Consider the following 24,921-nt stretch of genomic DNA (forward strand, 5'->3'; position numbering starts at 1 on the left):
CATGGTAACACAGAAATGGGGGAGTCCAGACATAGATACATTTGCCTCTCCCCAAAATTATCAACTGGACAAATTCTGCACAAGGACCTATCACAGACAAGCGTGGAAAGTGGATGCCCTATCCTTCAGCTGGAAAAACCTATCAGTCTATGCCTTTCCCCCTCTGCCTCTTCTCTCCAAGGTCTTACTAAAGGTCAGACAGGAAAAACCAAAAATGATCCTAATTGCTCCGGACTGGCCTCGCCAGCACTGGTACCCAATTCTAAGGAATATGTCTTAACTCCCTCCTTGATACTTGCCTCAAATACCTCATCTACTGTCTCAGCAGAACAATCAAATCCTGCACACTCAGCTCCAAACCTTGCCTCATGGCTGATCATTTAGTTATTCAAATGACACCTCTCAGTAAATCTGTGATGGATGTAATTTTGGAAGCCAGAAGGCCTAGTACTAGAACATCTTATGCTGATAAATGAAAGAGATTCTGTGCTTGGAACCACACATAAGGAACGGACACAGCAAAACCTAATATCCCTCAGATTTTACAATACTTGACTGAGATGCTTGACAAGGGCCTATCTTTTTCTTCAATAAAAATCCATGCCTCTGCCATCTCGGCTCATTACAACATGGAGCCACCCATCTTTTTTCATCCTCTGCTAAAACAGTATCTTAGAGGGGCCAAAAATTGAAGGCCTCCCAGAAGATCACTAGCTCCTGCATGGGACCTCAATTTTGTGCTGGAAAAACTCTCCCTGCCTCCTTTTGAACCAGCAGCTACTGTGGATATAAATTTTTTATCTTGGAAAACAGCTTTCCTTTTGGCAATCACTTCAGCAAGAAGGGTTTCAGCACTACAGGCTCTCATGTCTGTGGAGCCTTTTATTACGTTTTACTCGGACAGGGTGTCCCTCAGGACCAATCCTTTCTTTATGCCTAAGGTGGTATCCAGTGTGGCTGTTAACCAAACTATTCACCTGACAACATTTTACCCAAATCCGCAGAACAAGTGGGAGCGGATTCTGCATTCATTGACGTAGACAGACAACTAAGATTCTACTTAAACAGGACCAAATCTCTAAGAAAGTCTGAGCAACTACTGGTGGCATTTGCTTCAGGATCGTAGGGGAAGGCTATATCAAAGCAGACTATTTCTAAGTGGATAAGCCAATGCCCAAGGGAATCCGGTCACATTCCACCAGGGCTGCCTCTACCTCAGCAGCCTTTCTCAGAGGAGTTCCAACCAAAGACGTTCTAGAAACTGCTACTTGGAGCTCTGTTTATACCTTCACAAAGCATTATCATTTGCCTGTCTTCTCCAAATCCAGGGCAGGCATTGCCACTGCAGTTCTGCAGGGCCTTGTAGCCGCTCCTAATGCTATTTAGTTCCATCCTCCCATCCATAGCTTTGTGATTCTACCCAAATGTAATGACTGCAACAGTGAAACACAAAGAACATAGTACAGTTGTGTACACTTACCATAAATTTAGATGTTAGAGTATATTCACTGTTGCAGTCTGGGTTACCCACCCGCCATCCCCCTTTTCTATAACTTCTCTTTCCTTCACTATATTCTGAAGCCTTTGTGGTGTGTTTGCTTTTAGATGAAGGTAAAGTTTATGTTGCTAAAAGTGCATTTGCAAATATTGCTGTTTATTTATATGTATGTGTGTGTGTGTGTGTGTGTGTGTGTCTGTATATATATACATATATATATATACACATATATATATATATACACATATATATACATATATATATATATATATATATATATATATATATATATATATATATATATATACACACACACACACACATATACCTGACATCTGGGGCAAGAAAAACTGAATAAAATGGCGTCGGCTGCATGTTTTATACCCCTGATGACCTGACGTCATGGAAGAGGAGACCGCAACCGACGCAGGACCCAAGACTTTTGTTATTCAGGCCGACTGAGGGAAACCTGCCAGCAAATTACCCAAATGTAATAACTGCAACAGTGAATACACTCAAACGTCTACATTTATGGTAAGTGTACTCAACTGTACTTTTCCTCAGGTGTCTGCAGGCTTACTGGCTTGGAGATAGTCTAAGGTTTTACATGAATGTGTCTGCTTATGTACACTTACACCCATGGGCTTAGGTCATAGACGCGAGTAGCTTTATGAAAGGTTTTGGCTTTAGTACCCCAGCCAGGTTTCCAGGTTATCTGGGGAGATGGCCCAAGAGTTTGGAATAATGAAACATTGATCAGTAACATCTACTGCTATTGTAAGATGTTAATTATATTGATCGCTGTTGCAGTAGCCTTAGCTATATGGGTTTTATCTTGCAAAGGATATAACAGCTCAAAAGCTTCCAGAGCTTCATGGCACCTTCCAAGCATCCAAACTGTCAAGCAACTCAAGTTGAACTGACTAACACAAATTTGGGAGTGAAGCCCTTCAGAGCTTTACTGCTGCCAAAGAGTGTGCTCCTCTGAGGCTTTCATGGATCGAAGGTCGGCATGTACTTTCCAAGTTCCTTTTGGAGGAAAAAAAACTCTTAATTGTATTGGTGTTTTATTGCTTTCCTCTTCAGGAAAGTTATTTTAATGCTAGGAGTGTTATGTTTTAATGAGCTGTCTCGAAATTATAACGTACTTTTAAATGGAGAACTCATTTTTTGTCATTTTAGAAGTAGTGCAAACTAACTGAAAATTATTTTCTGTTTATTTTTCATTTGTGGGGCTGACATGGTGTTGTAAAGTTGCGTTTTACTGTTACTTTTTTTTTTTTTTAGTTAAAAAAACCTTTGTGGACTGATAGTTTTACCAGCAATTGCTGCTTGTCTTCTAGTCTTTCCTGTCAAAGAAGCATAATTTTTGGCTTGACCATGGAACAGACTACCGGTCCCATGTTAGGTCTTTCTTCCAGCTACAAAAAGAAAAAGTTAAGCAAACAGCCTGTTAAAGTTCAGAAATAAATAAGAGTTTTACCTTTTAGTCTTGAGTCAAGAATAACTCTTTTTTAGGCTATGCAAGTACTTGTTTATTCCATAAACAGAGCTGGGAGACTAGACTAGCCACTAAAATTTTCACATCAGTTTCAAAGAATAGAGGAAAATACCTCGTTTACATATTATTCTCATCAATTTCAAGCATGCAGAACTTTGATGTAACGTAGCTTTTAACAAATAATAAAAATTTTAAATATTTTATGTCCTCGTGATCCTCTCTTAGACCTTCATGTGAACACTTGATAATATGCCTTTTAAACCATAGACCCAACTTTGCTTAAGAGTTATTGGCTTGCAACTTCTTAACATTTGGTACCAGTACACACTATTTCGGACATCCTTGCAAAGACTCATCCCCCAGCCTGAGTAGGCCAGAGCGTACTGTTGATTTGATCTGGTTTCCATGGATACATGACACTTTTAAACATAACATCCCTTAACACCTTCAGCACTTACTTTGTCTTCAACTGTCTGTCAGTACAGAGAAGATACATTTGTAAGACGCTTGACATATAAAGCTACTACTTTTGTGAAACTTTATCTTGCATAATCGTGCATCTTTTTTTCATTTTTATTTTGACCTAAACATTATAAACATTTTGGTTGACTCATTTGTGAAGAAACTACAAGTTAATGTGCATTTTGTGAAGAATAAACATGAGACTTAATAACAGTTCGCCCTTTGACACTGTCTTCCACAGTTATATTTTGATTTTTCTTAATTTGATAAAATATGCTTTGGCATCATAATGTTCATCATCTTCAGTAATGTTTTCATCATTTGCTGTCTTTAAGTGCCATTGCATATGCAGGTAAGATTAGGCATTTTGTACTCACAGCATTTAGAACAGAAAATATTAAAACAACTAAAAGAATAATATAGCAATAACCCACGCCTGGGTGTGGGTAATGCTAAATTTACCCACGGTTGGCGAGGGACCAAACAAAGCCAACCGTGGGTAAATTTAGCATTACCCACACCCAGGCGTGGGTTATTGCTATTATACCATGACATTATTTATGAAAAGAAACTATTACTTTTCTTAAATAATGGCATAGTATAATGCCTGTTTACTGCCCTTCCGCAGATGTCTGGCATCCGCGGCAGTTCTGATGTACTGGCGCCTGCGCGGTACATCAGAGTTGAAAAAGCAACGGAGAAAGCAAGCTCTCCGTTGCTTTTAGTGTTCGCTATGTTAAATGAGTTTAACATGGCGAGACAGTTAAAATAAGCAACGGACATCTCCGTTGCTTTTTTTATAGTGTCTCACTATGTTAAACTCATTTAACATAGCGAAACACTAAAAAAAAGCAACGGAGATCTTGCTTTCTCCGTTGCTTTTTTTAAAACACTGTCTCACTATGTTAAATGGGTTTAACATAGCGAGACAGCTTTAAAATAAGCAACGGAGATCTCCGTTGCTTATTTTAACTGTCTCGCTATGTTAAACCCATTTAACATAGCGAACAGTGTTTTAAAAGCAGTTATACTAATGGAAAAAAGTCCGGGCGACCGGACCTTTTTCCATTAGTATAACTCGATTTACAACGGGCACGCTGGCCAATCAGCGTGCACGGTTTGGGGGGGTCATGGTATAATACCAATTATTGTAATGGTACCTTGTAATATACTAGTTCCCAGCTTACCAAATGCACTGCCCAACCATCCAAACAGTGCCTGCTGTTTAGTTGTACTGTCCAGATCTTTGTCTCTCTGCTCCATGAAACTGGCTAACTTTTCTTGTTCATCTTGATAGTCACTAATATAGGAACAAGAACGACTTCCTGTTAGGGCACATGACACCCCCCCCCCTTTGGCAGATGGCATTATATTGAGTGCCAGACGATTTTGTAAGACCACAGTTCAGATTTCAGTTATTTCTCGATTTGCCATCCTGATGTTTTGTGAAGTATGGTTTGCTGCCTCTGAATAATTTGAGCAAACCTGGTGATTTCAAGCATTGTCCTTTGCACTCCATACCCAGGTGTAAAGATTGAAAATACTTGCTGTGCCCTGTGAATTGCTTGTTTATTTCTCAGTCTGCCTGCTGGAGGGTTCATAGAATGTTGAATAGTAGGAGTGATGTAGCCTAAAAAACAACATCCAGACCAGTTTGTAGACAACTATGGGGTACACACGATCATCACAAATGTAGTAATGATCCTTTGTCATTCCCATGCCATGCCCCAGTCATAGCTTTTTAAGTATTAGGAGTTCAACACATTTTCATGTCTAGTGTCATTGCATCTGGTGGTTCCCACTGGTACAATCCCATTTCTGGTATAACATGCATCTCCAAGATTTGTGGTTGCAAGCTGAAGGGAAACAACTTTTGAAAAGTCAGTCACATTACGCCAAATTAGGTTACTGTCACCAAGTTCCTTTTCGAATGTCAGTTGAGATGCAGGGATTGTAACCATGTGGTATATGCAAACACACCCAACAGTTTGTTACATTTAAGTCCACAGCATACTGTTGAAGAACCAACAGGAAACTATTTTTCCTTGACCAGTTTATAGAAGGAGACAGCAACAAAAACAAAGTAAAAGTACCTGTTGTCACTGGATTCATCATGGACTGTCGACTGAGTTGATTTTCTGTCTTAATCCTTTACTTGGGCAGATGGTTCGTCCTTCACACTTCGATCTTCCTTCACTGACGAAGATTATTCATCTGGAGCCCCCACACAAGTTTTTTTGCAGTGTGATGAATGTATCCAAGTTGGTAGTCATACTGCAAGTTCGCTGGGCAGAGGTGATGAGCAGGACCCGGAAAGGGCCTTTCCATGTCAGGCTCACAGTTCTTTCTCTGGAAAATTTTAACTTAAACCCAATCACCAGGCTGCAGTTGGTGACAGGGCTGGTCAGGATGTTGAGGAAGAGCTTCTTATACACTTCTGTGGTACTGTCGCAAGAAATGAATACGTTTTGTGCAGTAAGACAATATAACATCATCCATTAGTTATTTTTTCATTTGACACTGGGAGTTGCTGCAAGAGCAATGGGTCTCCCCATTAATATCTCACAGGGGCTCAGTCTCCTTGTAGTATTTAATGTACTCCTCATACTCAGTAGTGGTAAGGGAAGTGCCTCTGGCCATTTAAGGTTTGTTTCAGCATAAATCTTTGAAACCTTATTTTAAGGGTCCTATTGACCCTCTCTACTAATCCAGGTGACTGTGGATGGTTGGGACAATGAAGACTCAACTTAGTAGTAAACATCTTTCAAAGCTGTCTAGTCAAGGAATTGTTAAAATGAGTTTCCAGATCACTATTGACAGTACAAGGTACACCAAGTCTAGGTATAAATTGAAATACAAGTTTTTTTAAGAACAGTTAGTCTGCCTTATGCCATAGGTAAGCTTCCACTCATGCAGAAAGCCTGCATAACGCCACCAATATAAATTGTAACTTATGGACCTTTGGCATATGGACAAAGTCCAGCTGCACATTAACAAAGGGTCCCCAAGGTGGTGGTAAGCATGCAGCTTTAGCATTTGAGTTTTTGCTAACATTATATGTTAGACATATTGTACATAATTAACACACTGAAGTATCAAAGAGGAGGCATGAGGGGCGTATCAGCTTTGGGTAATTTGATTAAATAATGTTGTTTTTATCTTCATGGGCTGGTAAATTATATGCCATTACTAGGTAAGGTAGCAAGGAGGCAGATGCCAGTAGAAGGCCATCTGGATGTCACCATAACCCATCGTTGAATTTACTTCCTCCATCTTTAAGCTGCCTCTGAACTTCTCCCTGTGATGCTTCAACTCAGAAAGCTGAGACTCGTTTAAAATCAAACGCATCATTACTGTTAGTCTTGTAATAACATCACATGAAAATTTGCACAAAGTCCTTCTACAGCTTGCTTACCAGCTTGATCTGCCAAATTATTTCCCTTTGAAGCAGTATTTATACCCTTTTGATGGGCACTGTATTTAACTAGTGATAATTCTTTACATAACAAAAGAGAAGTTAAAAATTCTCTCTACTTCCAAACTTGCCAAAAATCATGTAATACACCAAAATGTAGTGATTGTTGGTGTAGACATTGGCAGCTTTCTTTGGCTAATTCACAAGCCCTTTGTAGAGCTACTAACTCAGCTACCTGGGCAGAATTTGTGCCGTCTAGTCTTTGTTGAAGCAAAACTTCATTATTGGTGCAGACAGATATTTCTGCGACCAGATTTCGATTTCAGTCTCTTCCACAGGAACCATCCACAAATAGGACCAGTTCAGCATTGGGTGTAGGAGTGTCCTTTAAGTCATTTCAGGGAGAAAAAAGAAAATTAGTCAGACACACACACATAATCATGCTCTTCACCATCCTCAGCAGTAGGTGATAAAGATGCAGGATTTAGAACAGGGCAGGGTATGAGAGAAATAGATGGATCAGAGAGAAGAGTAAGTTTATATTTAGTTAGATAGCAGTCAGGAGAGGTTGAGTTTTCATTTTAAGTAAGAGAGCTGATACAGAATGAGGGGTGGATACTTTAAGATCATAAGCGAACACCAGTGATTGCGCAAGGTCGTCTAGAGTGGTGGCAGCAGCCACCACCCTTAAACATTGTTGAAATCCCTTTGCAACAAAAAATCAAGTGCTGTACTATAGTAAGCTAATGGGCGATAGTTATCCCCATGTTTCTGTGCAAGCACTTCATAAGCAAATCCATTTCTTTCATGACAAAATAAAATGAAAGTCTTTCCATAATCCAGTAACCCTAAAGGTGGGGCAGTAGCTAAAGCTAGCTTTAAATTCTGAAATGATTTTTCCCTCTTTACTATCCCAAGGGAGGGGTTCTGGTGTATCATGTTTTAAAAGATTTGTCAAAGGTTTAGCAATTTCTGTATAGTTAGAAATCCACTGTCTGCGGTTTTCTTTCATACCTAAGAAAGATCTAGGCTGATGCTGAATAGCTGGACGTGGGGATGTAGCTATTGCCTCAGTGCAAGATGGTAACAGCTGCCTGCTACCCTGAGGTATCAGATGACGTACCTGAGAATGACCATAGCTATAACGTTTCTCACAACACCTTATGTCTTTTTTCTGCGGGGATAATTAAAAGATGGATTGTACCTTGCTGACCCTGCTGAAAAGAATTAGACACTATTAGTAAATCAATTGCATAACTCACTAACACAAATCACCTGGAAATTTCACATCCTCTAAATCCTTTTTTATAATTTGAGAAAATAATGGAGATTTAGTGTATCTCTGTGGGGTAACTTTGTCCATGTATACTGCTGCCCCTTATAAGTAAAGGCGAGCAGAAACTGACTTTCAGGGTGGATAGGTATAGAAAAGAATGCCGAACACAGATCTATCACAGAAAACTACTTTGCTGTAGGTGGTATGCAGTTCAGTATTGTTGCTGGATTTAGAACCACAGGAAAAGTTGGTAATACTACATTGTTTACAGCCCTCAGATCTTGCACAAACCTAGAAGTATCCATTCCTGGCTTTTTCACAAGGAGAATAGTACTACAAGAGCTTTTAGCTGGTACTGTTATTCCTTGTTGTATCAAGGGCTGAATTAGAGGTTTGATTCCCTGCTCTGCTTCTCGTTTCAGTGAATACTGCAGAACTCTAGAGAGAGGTTTGGATGGATTCAGTTTAATTTTTACTGGTTCTACAGATTTTAATATACCTACTTCATTAGCATGTTTAACCCATAAATTAGCAGGTACCTGCTGCAGCAATTTTTCAGAGGTCTGTATGCCTTCAACCGGCTGTTCCTCTGCTTCCACTAAGACTGCTAATACTTCCCCCGCCGATTCTGTTGGAACATCCAGATACACCCCTTTCTCGTGTACACTAAATAGTACAACCTAGTTTGCATAACAGGTCTCTCCCTAGCAAATTTACCAGTGCAGTAGTACTCAAAAGGAAAGAATGCCTTTCTTCAGTCAGCCCTAAAGAAATGGGTGTAGGTTCTGAAACAGGATACATAACAGTAGCATTTGATCTGATGCTGTCATTTTCCTTCATTCCTCAACCAGTGGGTTCGGATCATTTTTATAGCTTAGGATCCGACTGTTGAACTCCTCCCTTATCCATAATGCTCTTGTCCTCCAGATTACCTCAGATCTTGTTTGCTGCACTTCTAGCAAGCCGAGATTTTCTCTCTCAGAGCTCCTCATGGGTTGTGAGTGATTTAAATCAAACTTTATTATCTTTTACATATTATTTGTAGCCTCTCGCCTTCCTTAACCTTCTGCAAACCTTTTTTATAATTTTCGGTTTTCTTCGTTAGGTCTTTAGATACTTTCACACCTTCTGGTATTTATTTCCTTACCATTGTTGGCAGTTTTTCCTTTTCTGTTTCCTTTAAAAAAAAAAGTCTCAAACCTTTCTGTTCTGTTAATTAGTGTAGTTAAAATTGAACTATGTCTGACAAACCTGACAAGCCTGTTGGGTTCAAAAAATGCATTCCCTGTGGTCACAAGATTCATCACTCTGCACATAGGGAGTGCGTTTACTTTCTAGGGCCCAGTCATTTGGACGTAGCCTGTGATATCTGGGTTTCAATTCCTGTGCTCTGGTGGAATGCTGAAACAAACTTATCCTTATAGGTTCATAGGTAGGTACTAGGCAATTGGCCCTAGGGGCCTATACATGCCTAGTCATAGCGATTCCCCTGGCTATTGCTTCCCACAGATATTTTCCTGGACCCCTGTCTGTCAGGGCTACTGATGTGATCCCTGGGGTGAATTTCCTATATCCCATCCAATCGTCAAGGTTCCTTTTGAAGAGGGCCATTGAGGCACTCTGCCTGACATGTATGGGCAGCCTATTCCAGAGTATGGGGAGTCTCTGGGTCAGGAACCTATCCTTCCAGCATGTTCTTTTCATCGTGATGACAAGGTTAAGATCCCTGGAGCTTGTGGCTCGGAGGGATTGGGATTTCTTTAAATGTAGCATGTCCAACAACTCTGGGTTTGACATGGCCTTGTATGTTAGGCAGAGATCGCCTCTTGAGTAGGCGATATGCGACAGAGTATAGCTGGAGTTTCTTTAGATGGTCAGCATAAGTCATCTGCTTTAGGCCTGTGATTCTTTTTGTGAGGTATTTCTGCGGCCTTTATAGTTGTTGCAGATGTCTTGTGAGGTACATACCAAACAGGGCATTGTATTCTATAATGGGTCTAATGAGGGATGAGTACAGAGGGACAATGACCTCCTTTATTCTGGATGAAAAGCCCTTCGTGATGAGGTGTGCCACGTAGAAAGATTTTCTAACTGTTGTGGCTATGTGGTTATCAAAGGTGAGACCACTGTCCACCTGTGTCCCTAGGTCTCTTATCACACTTTCGATGTTTAATGTACAGCCACCTATATGGTAGTTCACAGGTACGTGGTCTTTCCCAAAGGGGACAACTATACATTTTTTGGCATTTAGCTTGAGCCTATGGCTCTGGCACCAGGCTTTTTCGGTAAGGCCCTTTTGTAATATATCCACATCATTTGGGGATTCAATAATGGCTTCCAGCTTAAATCATCTGTGAACTTTGTAAGCCAGAGTCCCTTAGTGTTGGCCTGTACTTCAGAGAATTAGATGCCAAACAAGAGTGGTCCCAGGAAAGAACCCTGCGGTACACCACTTGTCACGAGCTGGATTTGGAGTCGGCTACTTTTACAGTGTGTGTTCTGTCAGTAAGCCTAGCTTAGTAAGTTTATTTATGATTCTAGAGTGGGGGATAGTGTTGAAAGCCTTGGAGAAGTCCATGCAGGCTGTGTGAACCACCTTACCCTCATCCACGGCTCTGGAGACTGATTCGAAGAAGTCGATCAGGTTCAGGAGGCAAGATCGGCCCTTCACGAACACAAACTGGGTGGGGTCCAGTGTTTGATGGTTGCCATTGTCTTTGTTTATAAGTTCCATGATAATATGTTCCATGGCCTTGCAGATCAGGCTCGTCAGACTGATGGGACGGTAGTTCCTGGGATCCAAAATGGATTCCCCCTTGTGGAGTGGGTGAGTATAGCTGTGCGTCACTCTGTGGGCACGAAGCCTGAGGTGAGGCTATGATTAAACATAACACATAGGTGAGGTGCCAATTCATTTTGTAGTTCATGCATTACACAGCCCGGGATGTCATCTGGTCCCATGGATGCTGTATTTTTGACTTTGGAGAGTGCATTTTTTACCCGAGTGGCCGTGATTACTGGAATTTGGCATTCTTTCCATATTGGGTTTTCTTACTCTGTCTGCTTCTGTGGATGGTCTTTGTCAAGAATCAGGGGCTCAAATGCTTACAAGAAATCAAAAGGATCCCAGGGAGCACAGAAAATGTTCCTCTGCCTGCCCTTCTCCTAAAAAGGCTGCTGCTGAGCCACCAGCTAAGACTCTCAAACTGTCGGATCTGAGACAAACTTTGTCACCTTGTCGGTAGGCTTCTCTTCTTCCATCATAGACTCTGCTGAGATTGTTCAGCATCTGTGGGGGTTTTGTTGTTGCTGGCATCTTTTATGAAGGGTGACTGATGATTAGCTTCTTTAGCCTTCTGTCTTTGTCTTGCAGCCTGATGGTTTCTCAGTGCCATGTGCTGAGTCACTGTCCAGAAACTGGTAAAAGTGCCTCTGATGGCATTGATCTTGGCTGCTCTCGTAGCCTATTTCTTCGTCTCCAATTACCAATCTCCATGTCAGTGTGCAGACAGCTTTGTTTGGCCACTTTTACTGCTGTTGATACAATAGTTGGGCATTTTGATCTGTGTGTGTGTGTGTGTGTGTGTGTGTGTGTGTGTGTGTGTGTGTGTGTGCGCACTTTTGCTGTGCCATCATGTGGGGTTTATGCTGAATCCCAGTCCTTACAATGCTGTTGGCATTCATCATAGAGGTGGCAGATAGAAATGGGGCCCTCACTTTCCCAGTGGGAGTAAGGAGCAGGCCTGTGGCTGCTTCATTTTATTCTTCCTGGATATCCTGATGTCTTGAGTGAGTTCCAGTACCTGGGCTACAGGTAGATGGGAGGGGTCTGCCTGCGTACCACTTTATCCTTCCCAAGTTTCTGAGGAGTCAGAGCAGACATGAGGTGTGAAACAGTTTTGGACAGAATTGCCAGTCCATTGCAAGATGTGTATATATAAACTGTAGACATGGAGATTTTTAGGTTTGCTGTTTCACCTACCAGCATGTCTTCAGAAGATGGGAGGAAGCCAGGGACCCTGGAGCAAACTAGTGCAGATACAGAAAGGGCATGCAGACTGCACAGCATGCACCCACCTGAAACTGAGATGGAGACACCATTGTTAACTTTTTTTTTTTTTGTTAATAATTTGTAGAAGTTGCGATGTGTCACTAACAGCACCTGCTGATCATAATACTTATGTTTGTATCAGCAGTGATTCAATTTCTTTTACATGTGCATACTGAACACTTTCCAAAAAAAAAAAAAAAGAGTAGGGACTTTTTTTTCATTTGGTACTAATGTTCACAGCAATACAGTGGTCAGTACTGTCGCAGACTTATTCAGAGATGTGTCATCTGTAAAGTGTTTTATTTTACACCCATTCATGGATGTCCACTAATGTGTCCTACTATATTGCACTAATTCCTACATATTCATCTCATGGATATGTGCAGATTTGAAACCACAGTAAGGTTCAGTTGATGATGTGTATTATACTGTAGTGTGTTAAGGAGTAAGAGCTGTACCGTGTTTCGTGTGTGTGTGTGTGTGTGTGTGTGTGTGTGTGTGTGTGTGTGTGTGTGAGTTCATGCATATGCTGCACGTATATTAGTTTGTGTGTTTCTTGAGCATGGTGAGATCATTTAACTTTGTGGTTATTTTTGTGTGGTAGATCTGTAACCTCCTAACATTAGATTTATTTGCTTTTGATATTTTTCCACCAATGTGTTGGCAATAACTGTAGACTGGCGAACAAGAGAAGTGTTAAACTTTATAAACAAGAAGACAGCCTTTTCACACTGTAAAGCATACATTGGAAACAGCTTTGTAGAATATTTGTGCTGATGTTTACATGTCTATTACTAAACTGTGAATACTGTCATTTTTCAGACTGTAACTGCTGCTGTGTCAAAGCATAGTCTAAAACTTAATGGAACTAGGAGTTGTTAATGTAACTTGATTGCTGAAAAGTTGTCCCTTGCAGCAAGGCACTGACCTGTTTTGGTAGAGTTTTGTTTTCCTTTGTGTCTCTGCATAATAATTGTTTATGCAGATAGCAAATAAATCAGTGGTTTTATTTTGCCTTTCCCTTTCTTTTAGGTAGCGTTGGACATGATTAGCCCACAGACAGCTTTGCCTGTTTTGTGTCCACATCTTAAGCAAGGTGGGGTGTGTGCCGTCTACTTAGCAAAGTAAGTTTCAGTTTTATTCCACTTTCATGTTTTAAAACTTTCATCAAATTAAGGACAAGAGAGACTAGGTGACAAAAAATAATTAAAAAAAAGTGAGAGATTGAGAAGAAAGGGAAGAGAATAGAGACTTGAATTGTGCAGTTAGGAAAGGTTAATGCAGATCTGAACAGAGCTAACTTTGCTTTAAGAATGGTGAAGAATTGGAATTGAAGCGGGCAGGATTAATTTGAAGCAGAGAAGGTCCTTCTTCAAGTACTGGCACTTCTTCAGTCCTATGATTCCTCTTGGTAACACCTCTCTCCAGTTCGTTTCTTCCACATAAATCAAATCCTAAAACTGAAAGCAGTGACCCCTGGTTGGCATTTTTATTTTATTTTTTGCTATAGGCCTGCTTTTCAAAGATTGTGTTTAATTACTGTTTTCCATGTCATCTGCATCTGTACCGGTCTATGGAGTTTTCTTCCTACTTTTTTGCAAGCAGTCCCTTATCCCTTGTATTGGGCTTACATCCATCACGACCTCTCTTCAGTATGACTTCTAGTGCCTCAAAGTGAGTCTGCAACAAGCAAATGCTTCTTGACAACTGTCCCAGCATATGTTTATATTGTATACAGTCTGAACATTATTGTCTAGCTACCTGATTTATTTGGGTTGCAGTGATGCTATAAAATATTGTTGAAATGTCCTCATAAGTTTCCATGTAAGAGCGCTCTGCTAGAGCACCTCCTCACCCACTGATTTTTATCATTGTTCTGTCAGAAGGTCTAAAACAAGCCTTTCCTGTTTTGATAGGCAATATTCCAGAATAGGAGTATTTAGGTTTTGAAAAGTCTGATATTTTCCTCAGAAGGGACAATTCCTTGAGCTCCAAATGTATTTTTGGATTTCTTCTGTGCTTGCCACCACTTCATCTTCTCAGGATTTTGGTCACCCAGGCTCCTGGTGCTAACATTGCTAAGGAACCTACAGAATAACCCCTTATTCTGTTCTTAAGGTTTCTTTTTTAATGATTATAGAATTTGCTGTAGTGGACTTGCATATAGTTCTTGCTTCCCTGCTTCCTTCCATCTGCCTATTAGGCCTTCTTGTTCTTTCATTAGGCATTCTTTCTTGTTTTCTTCTGTTGGTTGTAATTTGTTGGTAGCTACCATTAAAAATGATAGGTGAATACCCATCCCCAGCCATCTTACCAGTCCCCCATAGTTCATGGCTCCAAGGGATCGTTTACTTCACTTCACACAGATGGCCTTAGTTTGTTTACCAGCTGTGGGTGAACCTTTCATCAGCTGTCCTAATGGCAGCCCTGATGTATGCTGCAAAGACATCTGATGTTGCATGTCTGTTTTTATGTGCCACTGATATTGGTGGACCAGGATGTTAGTAGACACAGCTTTACCCTACTCAGTCAATCTTTTGTATGCCTGCCTTCCTTTCATCATCCTGTCTGGTGTCAGTGTGTTCAGTATCTATACAACTTTCTTCAGTGGCTCTTGGCACTGCTGTTCCAGATGTCAGTTATTCATAGGATCATAGGAAGTTACTAGGCTATTGGCCCTGTGGCCCTTACAAGCCTAGCCAAGAATATAGCCCATGTTCCAACAAGTCAGCACCCTATGCCACTCTCCAACAGGGAACACAACTGGAATCCCAGGGGTGTATTTTCTGTTCCCCATCCAGTTATCCAGGTTGCTCTTAAAAAGGGTTAATGAGGTACTCTGCTTTATGTGGAGAGGGAGTCTATTCCATATTGATGTCACAGACAAGGTTGATGTGCGTGCGGGTTACTCAAGTGGAGCTTGATTTGCGGATATGCAGCAGTCCCATCAGGGCAGGGTCTGAGGTTGCTTTGTATGCCAGACAGAGGTCACCTCTGAGGAGTCTGTAGGAGACTGAGTAGAGGGACAGGGCTTTTAGCCTATCTGTGTAGGGGTAGATGTTTGAGACCCTGGATTCTCCTGGTGAGGAACTTCTGTGGTCTCTCCAGCTGCTGCATGTGCTTTGTGAGGTACATGCTGAAAGGGGCATTGTACTCCATAATGTGTCTTATAAGGGAAGAATACAGGGATGTTATGACCACCTTATCTCTGGATGAGATACCCTTACTAATGAGGTGGGGCATGTCAAAAGCTTTCCGTACGCAATATGGTGGTCAAAAGCCAGTTTGCTAACAACCTGGGTGCCCAAGTACCTCAACTGATTGCGTGCTTAGTGCCTTATTATCAGTGTGATAATTTGTGAGGACATCACTCTCCCTAAAAGGGATGATGCATTTTTTGGCATTCAGTTTGAGGCCATGTTTCTGGCACCAGTCATTTGTTTGGGTGAGACCCTCTTGGAGGATGTCCACATCATCAGGGGAATTGGTGACAGCACCCAGCTTGCAGTCATCTGCGAACTTGGTCAGCCATAGCCGACTAGATTTGGCCTGCACCTCTGAGAAGTATATCCTAAACAGTAGAGGCCCAAAGACCGATCCCTGGGGTACACCACTTGTTATGGGTTTACTACTTGAGGTGGCTTCCCCTATTGTGACTAGGTGGGTTCTATCAGTGAGCTAGTTTGCTACACATCTGGTAACATACGGATTGATGCCTAGTTGAGAGAATTTATTATACCCGAGTGGGAAATGGTATCAAAGGCCTTGGCCAGGTCAAGGTAGGCAGTGTGCACAGTCTTCCCCTCATCTATGACCTATTCAGTGTATGCATTTCTTGCCTGAACTATTGTAGGTCCTCCAGTCTAGATCATTTTGTTTGTACCCCAGCACAGTGCTAGTGTGGTATTGTCAAGTTGCCATGTCCCCACCTTTGCCTTTATCTTTTCCTTTGAGATATTGTTTACTTGTCTTTCAGCTGGCTGTCTTGACTCATGAGGTGCAAGAGACATGCGTACAGAACGCTGCTACAAGCTGCTTATTGTTCCTCCCACTGAGGGTGTTGGCATTAAGAAAAGAGAAGTCCCATCCACCTTCCCCTTCCAATGACCCTGAATTTGGAGAATTGATGTAGCTTGTGCAGCAGAGGGGTGGTTGGCCTTCGGAATACAATTCTTCCCCTTTCTCTTCCAGCATGGGCTTCAGCAGGCATGTCCTATCTCTCAGCTGTCCTCATGAGTGGTGTGTGCTACCTATAGTCAGCATTTTTAAAGATAAGAACACTGTTGCTTCTGAGAATCTGGATTCTGTGCCCCCAGTGCTTAAAAAGGGTGGCTGTCAAACCTGATGATATTATTTCAGGTGCAGACCCTAAGAGAGGGATACCACTCCTCAGAGCCCAGATATCCATCCCCAGATATGAAATCAAAGGTGATGAATCTATTGGGGTAGTTGGTCTGTTCATCCTCCACTATATCTTTGAAGAACCTAAATTTTCTTGCACACACAATGCATTTTCAGCGAGCCGTTGTCATTAAATTCCAGCATATGTCAGAGCCCTGACAACTTGTTGAAAGAGGAGATCAAAGCTCAGGTCTGTACAATTTCTTATATCAGCAACCTTAAGTTCAGCATGGCTTACCCCAAACAAAAAAGACCACAGTGAAGAACTTCTTTAAAGCAAACTTCACACTACTCAAGACTGGTGTGGTATCCTTCAAGGCCCCTGAGTCAGTGGAAACCACAACCCAGGCTGTGGAAGCCCTTACAAATGCCTTCTATGAACACCTCCAGGACTGCATGGATCAGGCAATCCCAAATAAAACCAAGACTCTTTCCACAAAGGGCAAACGTCCAGTCTGGTGGACCCCAGCCATTAACAAACTTTACAATAAGAGGAGAAAGCTATTACATGATAGAACAAAATCCATAAAAGAGAAGTCACCCCTGATCATTATTAGTAAAAAAATACGAGCACTCATAAAATCAACTAAGGCCAATTTTGAGAGAAAAATTGCCATGGATTCAAAGGACAATCATAAGGCCTTTTTCGGCTATGTTAGGAACCTGGGTGGAAACTCCCAGATATGCTCAGAATTAGTCCAAAACGATACAAAAATCACTGAACCCACAGACATTGCCAACATACTGGCAGACAGGTTCAGTGCAAACTTCACCCCCCTCTCCCCCCCCTAAAGGAGAGAGAACTATCCCAGCGGAGTGTAGCCTCCCAGACATCTCAAATGCGCAGGTGAAAGCTGCTCTCTCTAAAGCTAAAAACACAGCATCAGTGGGACCGGATGGTGTCCCCGGCTGTGTGCTACACGAGCTAAATGAGGAATTAAACCCGCACATAAGGCAGCTGTTTAATCTCAGCCTTACCACAGGATACGTGCCCAAGGAGTGGCGTACGGCAACTGTGGTCCCACTCCACAAAGGCGGTACCTCTACGGACCCTGGTAATTACCGCCCCATAAGCTTAACAAGTCTAGTCTGCAAAGCTATGGAGAGGATCATAATGGAGCTCATAAACAAAGATATAGGGGACTTGCAGACATTGGACCCAACCCAGTTTGGCTTCGTCAAGGGCAGATCATGCCTTTTGAACTTGGTCGACTTCTTTGAAACAGTCACCAAGGCCATTGATGAGGGAAAGGCAGTCCATACAGCCTACCTTGACCTTGCAAAGGCTTTCGACACAATACCCCACTTGGGTATTGTAGAAAAACTTACCAGCTTAAATATAAACCCATATGTCACAAGATGGGTTGCAAACTGGCTTAAGGACAGAACCCACAGGGTTAGAGTTGCTGGCGCTATGTCAGACTCCAAGTCGGTCACAAGTGGTGTCCCACAGGGCTCGGTCCTTGGCCCCCTTTTGTTCGGCATCTACATCTCAGAAGTACAGGCCAACATGGGAGGACTTTGGCTGACAAAGTTTGCAGACGACTGCAAACTGGGCGCCATAGTGGAAAGTGCATCGGACATGGATATCCTTCAGAAGGGACTCACGGAAACAGATAGCTGGTGCCAGAGCCATGGCCTGAAGTTAAACGCCAAAAAATGTATAGTCATACCCTTCGGGAAAAACAAGGTAACCCCAAGCTACCATATTGGTGGCAATCCACTAAGCACAGAAGAGGTTATCAGGGACCTGGGGACCCAGGTTGACAGTGGCCTTTCTTTTTACACTCACGTTGCTAAAGTGGTTAGAAAGACCTTCTACATTGCCCACCTGATCATGAAGGGATTCACATCCAGATCTAGTGAGGTCATTGCTCCCCTGTACTCTTTACTTATCAGACCAATGATCGAGTACAATGCCCCATTCAGGATGTATCTCACCCGACATCTGCAGCAATTGGAGAGACCCCAAAAGTTCCTCACCAAAAGGATAAAGGGACTCCAAAATCTGTCATATGCTGCCAGATTGAAGAAACTCCAGCTCTATTCAGTCGCATACCGTCTGCTCAGAGGTGACATGTGCCTGACATACAAGGCCATGTCCAACCCGGAATTAATGGACATGCTCCACCTCAAAAAATCCAAATCCACCAAAACCACTAGAGCAAGCGACTTAAACCTTAGCACGGATATAAATAGGACGTGCTGGAGGGATAGATTTATCACTCGGAGACTCGCTATGCTGTGGAATAAAATCCCGGTCCATGTGAGGCAGAGCACCTCGCTGGCTCTGTTCAAAAGAAATCTTGACCTGTGGATGGGAGATCATAGGTTTACCCCGGGAATCATCTCTGTGTCACTGCTGGACAGAGGCACAACAAACTAATGGGCACAGTATTTTTTCATATAAGGGGTGGCGTAAGCCACAAAACTTTGGGCTAGGCTTATAAATGCCTTGGGGCAGATAGCCTAGTATAAACCTATGAACCTATAATGCTAACAACATGTTCTTGCCATTTGATTCTAATTTAAGATTTGTTTTGTTCTTGATCCCATCTTGCATTCTGGTCCTACTGCTCGTTTGACTCATTTGTTCCCTAGAGGTGATAGCTCTATGGCCTATTTATACTTTCAGGGTAATGAATGAGCCTGGAGTGGGAGCCATCATCCATTTGTCAGGTTTTCAACCCCCATCCCACTGTCTAACTCATCCTCAGCAGTTTGCAAGTTTTGCGATTGCTACTTGCACAGTAAAACCGTAGTGTTGACGTGCTAGACTCATTTCTTTGGCTGTGTATGTACACTTTTGCAGGTGTCACTATTGCAGTGAGCCAAGTTACCACTTTGCCCTCAGGACTGGTAAATTGGCACTGGCTGTTCGCTCCTATCCTCTTCCCACCCAGTCATTCCAGCACCAGTGCCACTGGTCTAGCATGGGTTATTTGGGGTCAGAATCAGGGCTTCATCCCTCTTTGTCACAGGGTTGGGGTAAAAATTGATGTACTTACTCCTTAAGGGTATGAAAGAGAGCGAACTGACCCTTAGTGCTGTAAGGATAAAATTTCACTTTGCACACTATTTTCCAGAATGAAGAAGAGTTGGTATCTTCTGGTTGTGGATTACCTTACATTCCCAAGGGCAGGAGGCAGCAAGTATGCAACAGTCTTTTCCCGTGACTGCTTGATGGAGTTACTGGCCCAAAGGCTGGAGTCACCAGTGGTTTTAACAGGGCTGTGGTCTGCCTTATGGTAATTTGTATCACTCCTCTCTCAGTTGCCTTTCACTGGAGGCAGACAGGAAGTAGGTCCCACCATGGTGAAAGATCTCTAAGGTAGCATGGACCAGAGATATATTGTCACGCAAGGCACCATGCCCCTGCTTTTAAATGTTTAATTTCCCAAGCTCCTTTTTACACTTACCAAGGGGATGGTGAAGCTCAAAAAGGCCCCGGTGGTTGTTAGCTTAGTACACACCTATGAACCTAAGCAGTGAAACTACTCTGTCCTCGTATTCCATCTCTGTCCCTGCCCAAGCATTCAACCCTATCACAGTTTCCTGTAAGGAGGGTGATGCACAAGCTTCTCATAAAAGAAGATATGCAAAAGTTTGTTCAGACAAGTAAGGGCTTGTATATTATTACAGAATGTTCTGTTAACCTGAAAAGGCTAGATGTTGATCTCAGCAGCCTAAGCCCACTCTTTCCCAAAGAACCCCTTAGCAAGGCATTCGTCATTCAGTCCTCCCATGCTAAACCAAGACAAAGTTGAATACACTCTTTAGATTTCCAGTACACTGATCACAGTATGAAGAGGACATGAACTTTGCAGATGACTGCAAGCTAGGATCAGTCATTGAATCCCCAAATGACTTTGGCATCCTGCAGGAAGGTTTGCCTCAAATAAATAACTTATGGCAATGCATTATTGTATCCTTTGGGTAGTCAACTACCCCAGGGGACTACTGCATTGACAATGCACTCCTAAGAGCTGACCCAGTTCGTCATTTGGGAACTTACATGGCCAGTGACCTAACTTTTGACTAACTTGTCTGTTGTTGCAAGAAAGTACTTCTGTATTGCACAGCTTATAAACAAAGGGATCTGATGTTATTCTTTTCATTCTTCTTCACTAATGGGTCTCTGATCCGATATCAGATCCGACCTGGCCATCCCCACAGCATCTTGCTCCTTCCTGTACCCATAATGCACCATATGTTCCTCAACTCCCCAGATCTTGTTTGCCACTCTTTGCATCCATATGTGGTTCCAGTCTCAAGCTAGTGGTGTTTTTTTTTTTTTTTTTGAGAGAGAGACAAGTGAAAAGTTTCTTTTTATTAACAATTATTAGCATCTTAAAACTTCTTTTCTATTTAACTTCCCTGTTTAGTCATCAAAGTGTTAGGGATATTAGAGTTTCCCTTTCTTCTTTCACTTCTTTCATGCCATTAACACTCTTTTATTTAAAAAAAAAAAGGTTTTCTGGTTAAAGCTTTTGCTACTTGTTAGTTAACTAGTGTATATAGTTGTTTTGACTTTACAGTCACTAATAGTAGTTGTTATTTTTTGTGTTATTACCGTGTGTGCTGGTGTGACCTGTAATGTCTGAGAAACCAACTGGGTTCGAGAGATGCACTTCTTGTGGGCACAAGATGTCTAACTCGGATGCCCAATGCTTAGGCCCAGAACATTTAGATGTGGAGTGTGTTGTGTGTGCAGCTTTCAATCCCTGAGCTTTAGGTGACTGCAGAAACAAGCTCATTTTAAAGGGCTTGTTGCATGCATCCTCCACTTCTGGGGCTCAAGCACCCCCCCCCCCCACACACACTTAAACATGCTGGTTCCAAGCACTCCTTTTCACCTTCTTCGGGGGGAGTTAGATCATGGTAGGAAAAAGTCTAAGGTCACTGATCAGACTGCATCGGATCCGAGCACCTCTAGTAAATCTTCAGATCTCAAAAGATTTCTTCGGATCAGTCAGCTGTGGCTCCTAGACTTCGTGGCAAGCATTGGATCCGAAGGATTGGTCGGATCTGTCTTCCTCAGATGTCCTTCAAGGATGCATCTGCAGTCATAACATATGGGTTGTCCTGCCTCAGGCAGCCCTTCGGTCGGCCGGATTCCAAAGTCTGGGTCTGGCCTCGGCTGATGTCGCACTTTCCCCGACGTCAGAGCTTCTGGGGTATAAAGGCATCAGCCGACGCCATTTTCCTCAGTCTTTCTTGCCACGTGGTGCCCGAAGCAGAAGCTGTTCGCAAGTGCCGGTCGGTCAGATCCAGAGATTTCAGCTACCAAAGACTTCGAAAAAAGCTAAGTACCCCGTTGGGGACTCTTTCTTGCCTCAGCCGATGTCAGACAAAGTCAATAATTGTTTAACTTGTGGGAAACAAATACCTCATAAGGATTTCCATTCTTACTGCCTTCCTTGCTTAGGCCCAGACCACGACGTATCATCTTGTTTAGCCTGTGCCTCCTTCAACCGACGGACTCTTAGATGTCGGTCGGAGTTTGCAGAGGAATTTTTTGGAACCGCTTTTGCTTATAAAATGCCGTCTGAGACTCCGACTTCGCATATGGTCAAAAAACGCAAGGAAAAGGACCGACACTCGCGGCCCGCGGTTTCGGCTGAAACCACGGCTAGGTCTACCACAAGTGTCTCGGTTTCGACTGAAACAGAGTCCACAGTTATTACTACTACCAAAACCATACCTCCGATCACCGAGGCCAGAGGGGCCCCGGCTGAGTCGGCTTCAGAACTCCCTACCGAAGCTAGTGCTCAAGAATTGTCCGACACCATACCTTTGGACATTTCTACCCCTGCACGAGGGGCAGCTAGGCCCCCAGCTTCTATGTCTATTAAGGCCTTCTCCAGGGCTAAAGCTGCCAAACTTTCAAAAGCTTTGCCTGCCAAATCTACTTCCCAGAGGCCTTCATCTAGTTCTCAAATTCTCAGTCTTGCTGAGGACCTTATATCCTTAATTAGGGGTTCCCAATCTCACCCAGACAGGGCCTCCCAACCTCCTCCAGACAAAAGGCCCAGGACTGATCCCTCTGAACCTCTCTCCTCAGATTACTCCACGGATGGATCTGATTTGTCAGACCATCAGGAAGGGGCCTACTCACCTTATGAGGATTCATATGCAGAAGATTCTATTCCTTCGGCCTCCCCACCTGAAGAATTTTCCTTTGGGGAGACTTTACACTCCATGAGGGAGCACTTTTAATGGCAGGGTCAGGATTTCTCTGATTCTAGAAAAAGATTAAGGACCTTTTTGCATTTGCCCCAGCATAGGCCCTTAGCCATACCACCTGTTCTAACTGTAATTGATGATGTGTACAATGATGTCAGTACTGCACCTGATTCTCTTCCCCCAGCCCCTGCCAAACCTGACAGATATTACAGGGTCCCGGATTCTCATTTCCACCTGTATAAAGCCCATGCTGCAGACCCAGAAACTATTTCTCAGGGCCCTAAAGGGGTTGCAGCTGCTACTGCCAAAAATCCCCTACCCTCTGAAAGAGAGTCTAGAGCAGTTGTGTCCAACCCGCGGCCCGTGGGCCGCATGCGGCCCTCAGAGCTCTTCCATGCGGCCCGCGACCTGTTAAGTACCCGTTAAGAACGGTTAAGTAGTAATTAAACTTTTTTTTCCGTGTGTTTTCACGTCCGCGTCCTTTAGCTTTTGTGCGCATGCGCTACAGTACTTGTTTCCCTTTTTTTTCATGCCAGCGTCTTTCAGCTGGTCTGCGCATGCGCCAAAGCACCGTCCGGTCGTTTTTTGCGTCGCTAGATACATTCGTGATAAACAGCTTGAAGGAAGAGGATTGTGATCGCGCTAAGGGGATTATTATATTTATTAATTTAATTAATACATACACTGACTACACATCTCCTGCAGTAACAGGTAAGTCGTTAGAGTAGACCTTATTTTGTTAATAGCAGATTAATGGAAAAGCTCCTAAAATAGGTTCAGTTTAATTCTAGTTCAGTAAAAATCAGGTCAAATGAAAGTAACTCAAGAGCTAAAGCTAGTTTTAGGAAATTAATGTCATTAATTAAAAAGAGATGCACTATTAATATCATTATGTATTGTATGTGTATGTAAAACAGATGTTAGATTTGCTCTAGTTCTAATAGGAATTTAAATTTGTGCATGTCTGAAAAGTTACATGCCTTTTAGTTCACTGGGCTGATCAAATTCTATTGTCACTAAAGTTTGCTAAACTAATGAATTTATGTAGTCTTATTTGTGTGTGTGTGTGTGTGTGTGGTTTGATGGGAAAGGGTACCTGTTGAATAGTCATTATTCTCACAGCAAATGATAGTTCTTCATCTATCCTGTAAAAGTGACTTTGAAAACTTATTTACCATATCATACCCATTTAAGCAATATTGTACCACATTGCTTGTAGTCAGGATTTTTAGCTGCAGCAATATATATATATATATTTGAAAGAATTAAAGCAATCTGTAAGCTGACATGTCTAAGTCTTGTATAAACACAGTACTGTACATCCACTGAAAGTGCAGTTTTCAGCTAATACAGTACAGCTGTTATAATTTTTAAATATTTTAAAACTCCAGTATCCACTGATGCAAAATGGCTGGTGCATTACAAAGTTTGCAAAACTGGATTACTGGTAGACAGATAAGGCAGTGCATGGATCCTGCACTGCAGCGTTCCACTCTGAGTGTAAATGTAGCCCTGCACTACCACTGCTGGCGTTGTGTGTGTGTGCGTGTGCGCAGCGCACATACACACACACAAACACAAACACACAAAATGGACTTCACCGCGTGCCAAGATTGATTCCAATTAAGTCTCGTGCGAGAGTGCAAAATGTTGTACAGCTGAAAACATTTAGGACCCACATGGTGCTGCACAGTGGCAACGCAAGGAAAAGCATATCCTATCTAATCAGAACTGAGGAAAGCGAACTGTTTTTAAATATAACTGGGGGGATGTAATGACAGAATGCTCATCAGAAGCTTAAAGTCTGGCACTATCCACTTGCACTGCTGTGTGTTACTCCACTAAGCAACATTTGAGACTTGAGTTATGCAAGTTAATGAATGGCAGCTGGCAATAGGTGCTGAATATGTTGTTGTTGTTGTGTCTTTTAGGCGGCTTATCCCGGTTAGGGGTCGCCACAGTGGAACTCGTCCGCTAATATAACAATTTAAAAATGTTCATTCTTGCTGAATTTGTAGTTCTGATGGCTGCGAACTGTTAGCTATGGCAGCCAATTAGTTTTCAAGTAGTCTACAGGGGGAATCACTCTGCTAGCTGTTTTCAGAGGCACATATGCATGCCATTATGAAAA

At 42.5% G+C, this 24,921-nt stretch overlaps 1 protein-coding gene across 1 annotated transcript in view; it reads left to right on the forward strand.

Annotated features, from left to right (window-relative positions):
- The window catches only part of TRMT61B (tRNA methyltransferase 61B), a gene marked incomplete at its 3' end in the record, with an annotated part of 420,876 nt that overhangs the window by 371,689 nt on the left and 24,266 nt on the right, over positions 1–24,921 (forward strand). The window contains exon 4 of the mRNA XM_044059889.1: positions 13,236–13,327. Within this exon, the coding sequence (XP_043915824.1) occupies positions 13,236–13,327 (92 nt within the window). The remainder of the gene's footprint in view (positions 1–13,235; positions 13,328–24,921) is intronic.

This window comes from Protopterus annectens, chromosome 1.part2 (assembly GCF_019279795.1).
Source record: "Protopterus annectens isolate FY-2018-M chromosome 1.part2, PAN1.0, whole genome shotgun sequence".
NCBI classification, from domain to species: Eukaryota; Metazoa; Chordata; order Ceratodontiformes; family Protopteridae; genus Protopterus; species Protopterus annectens.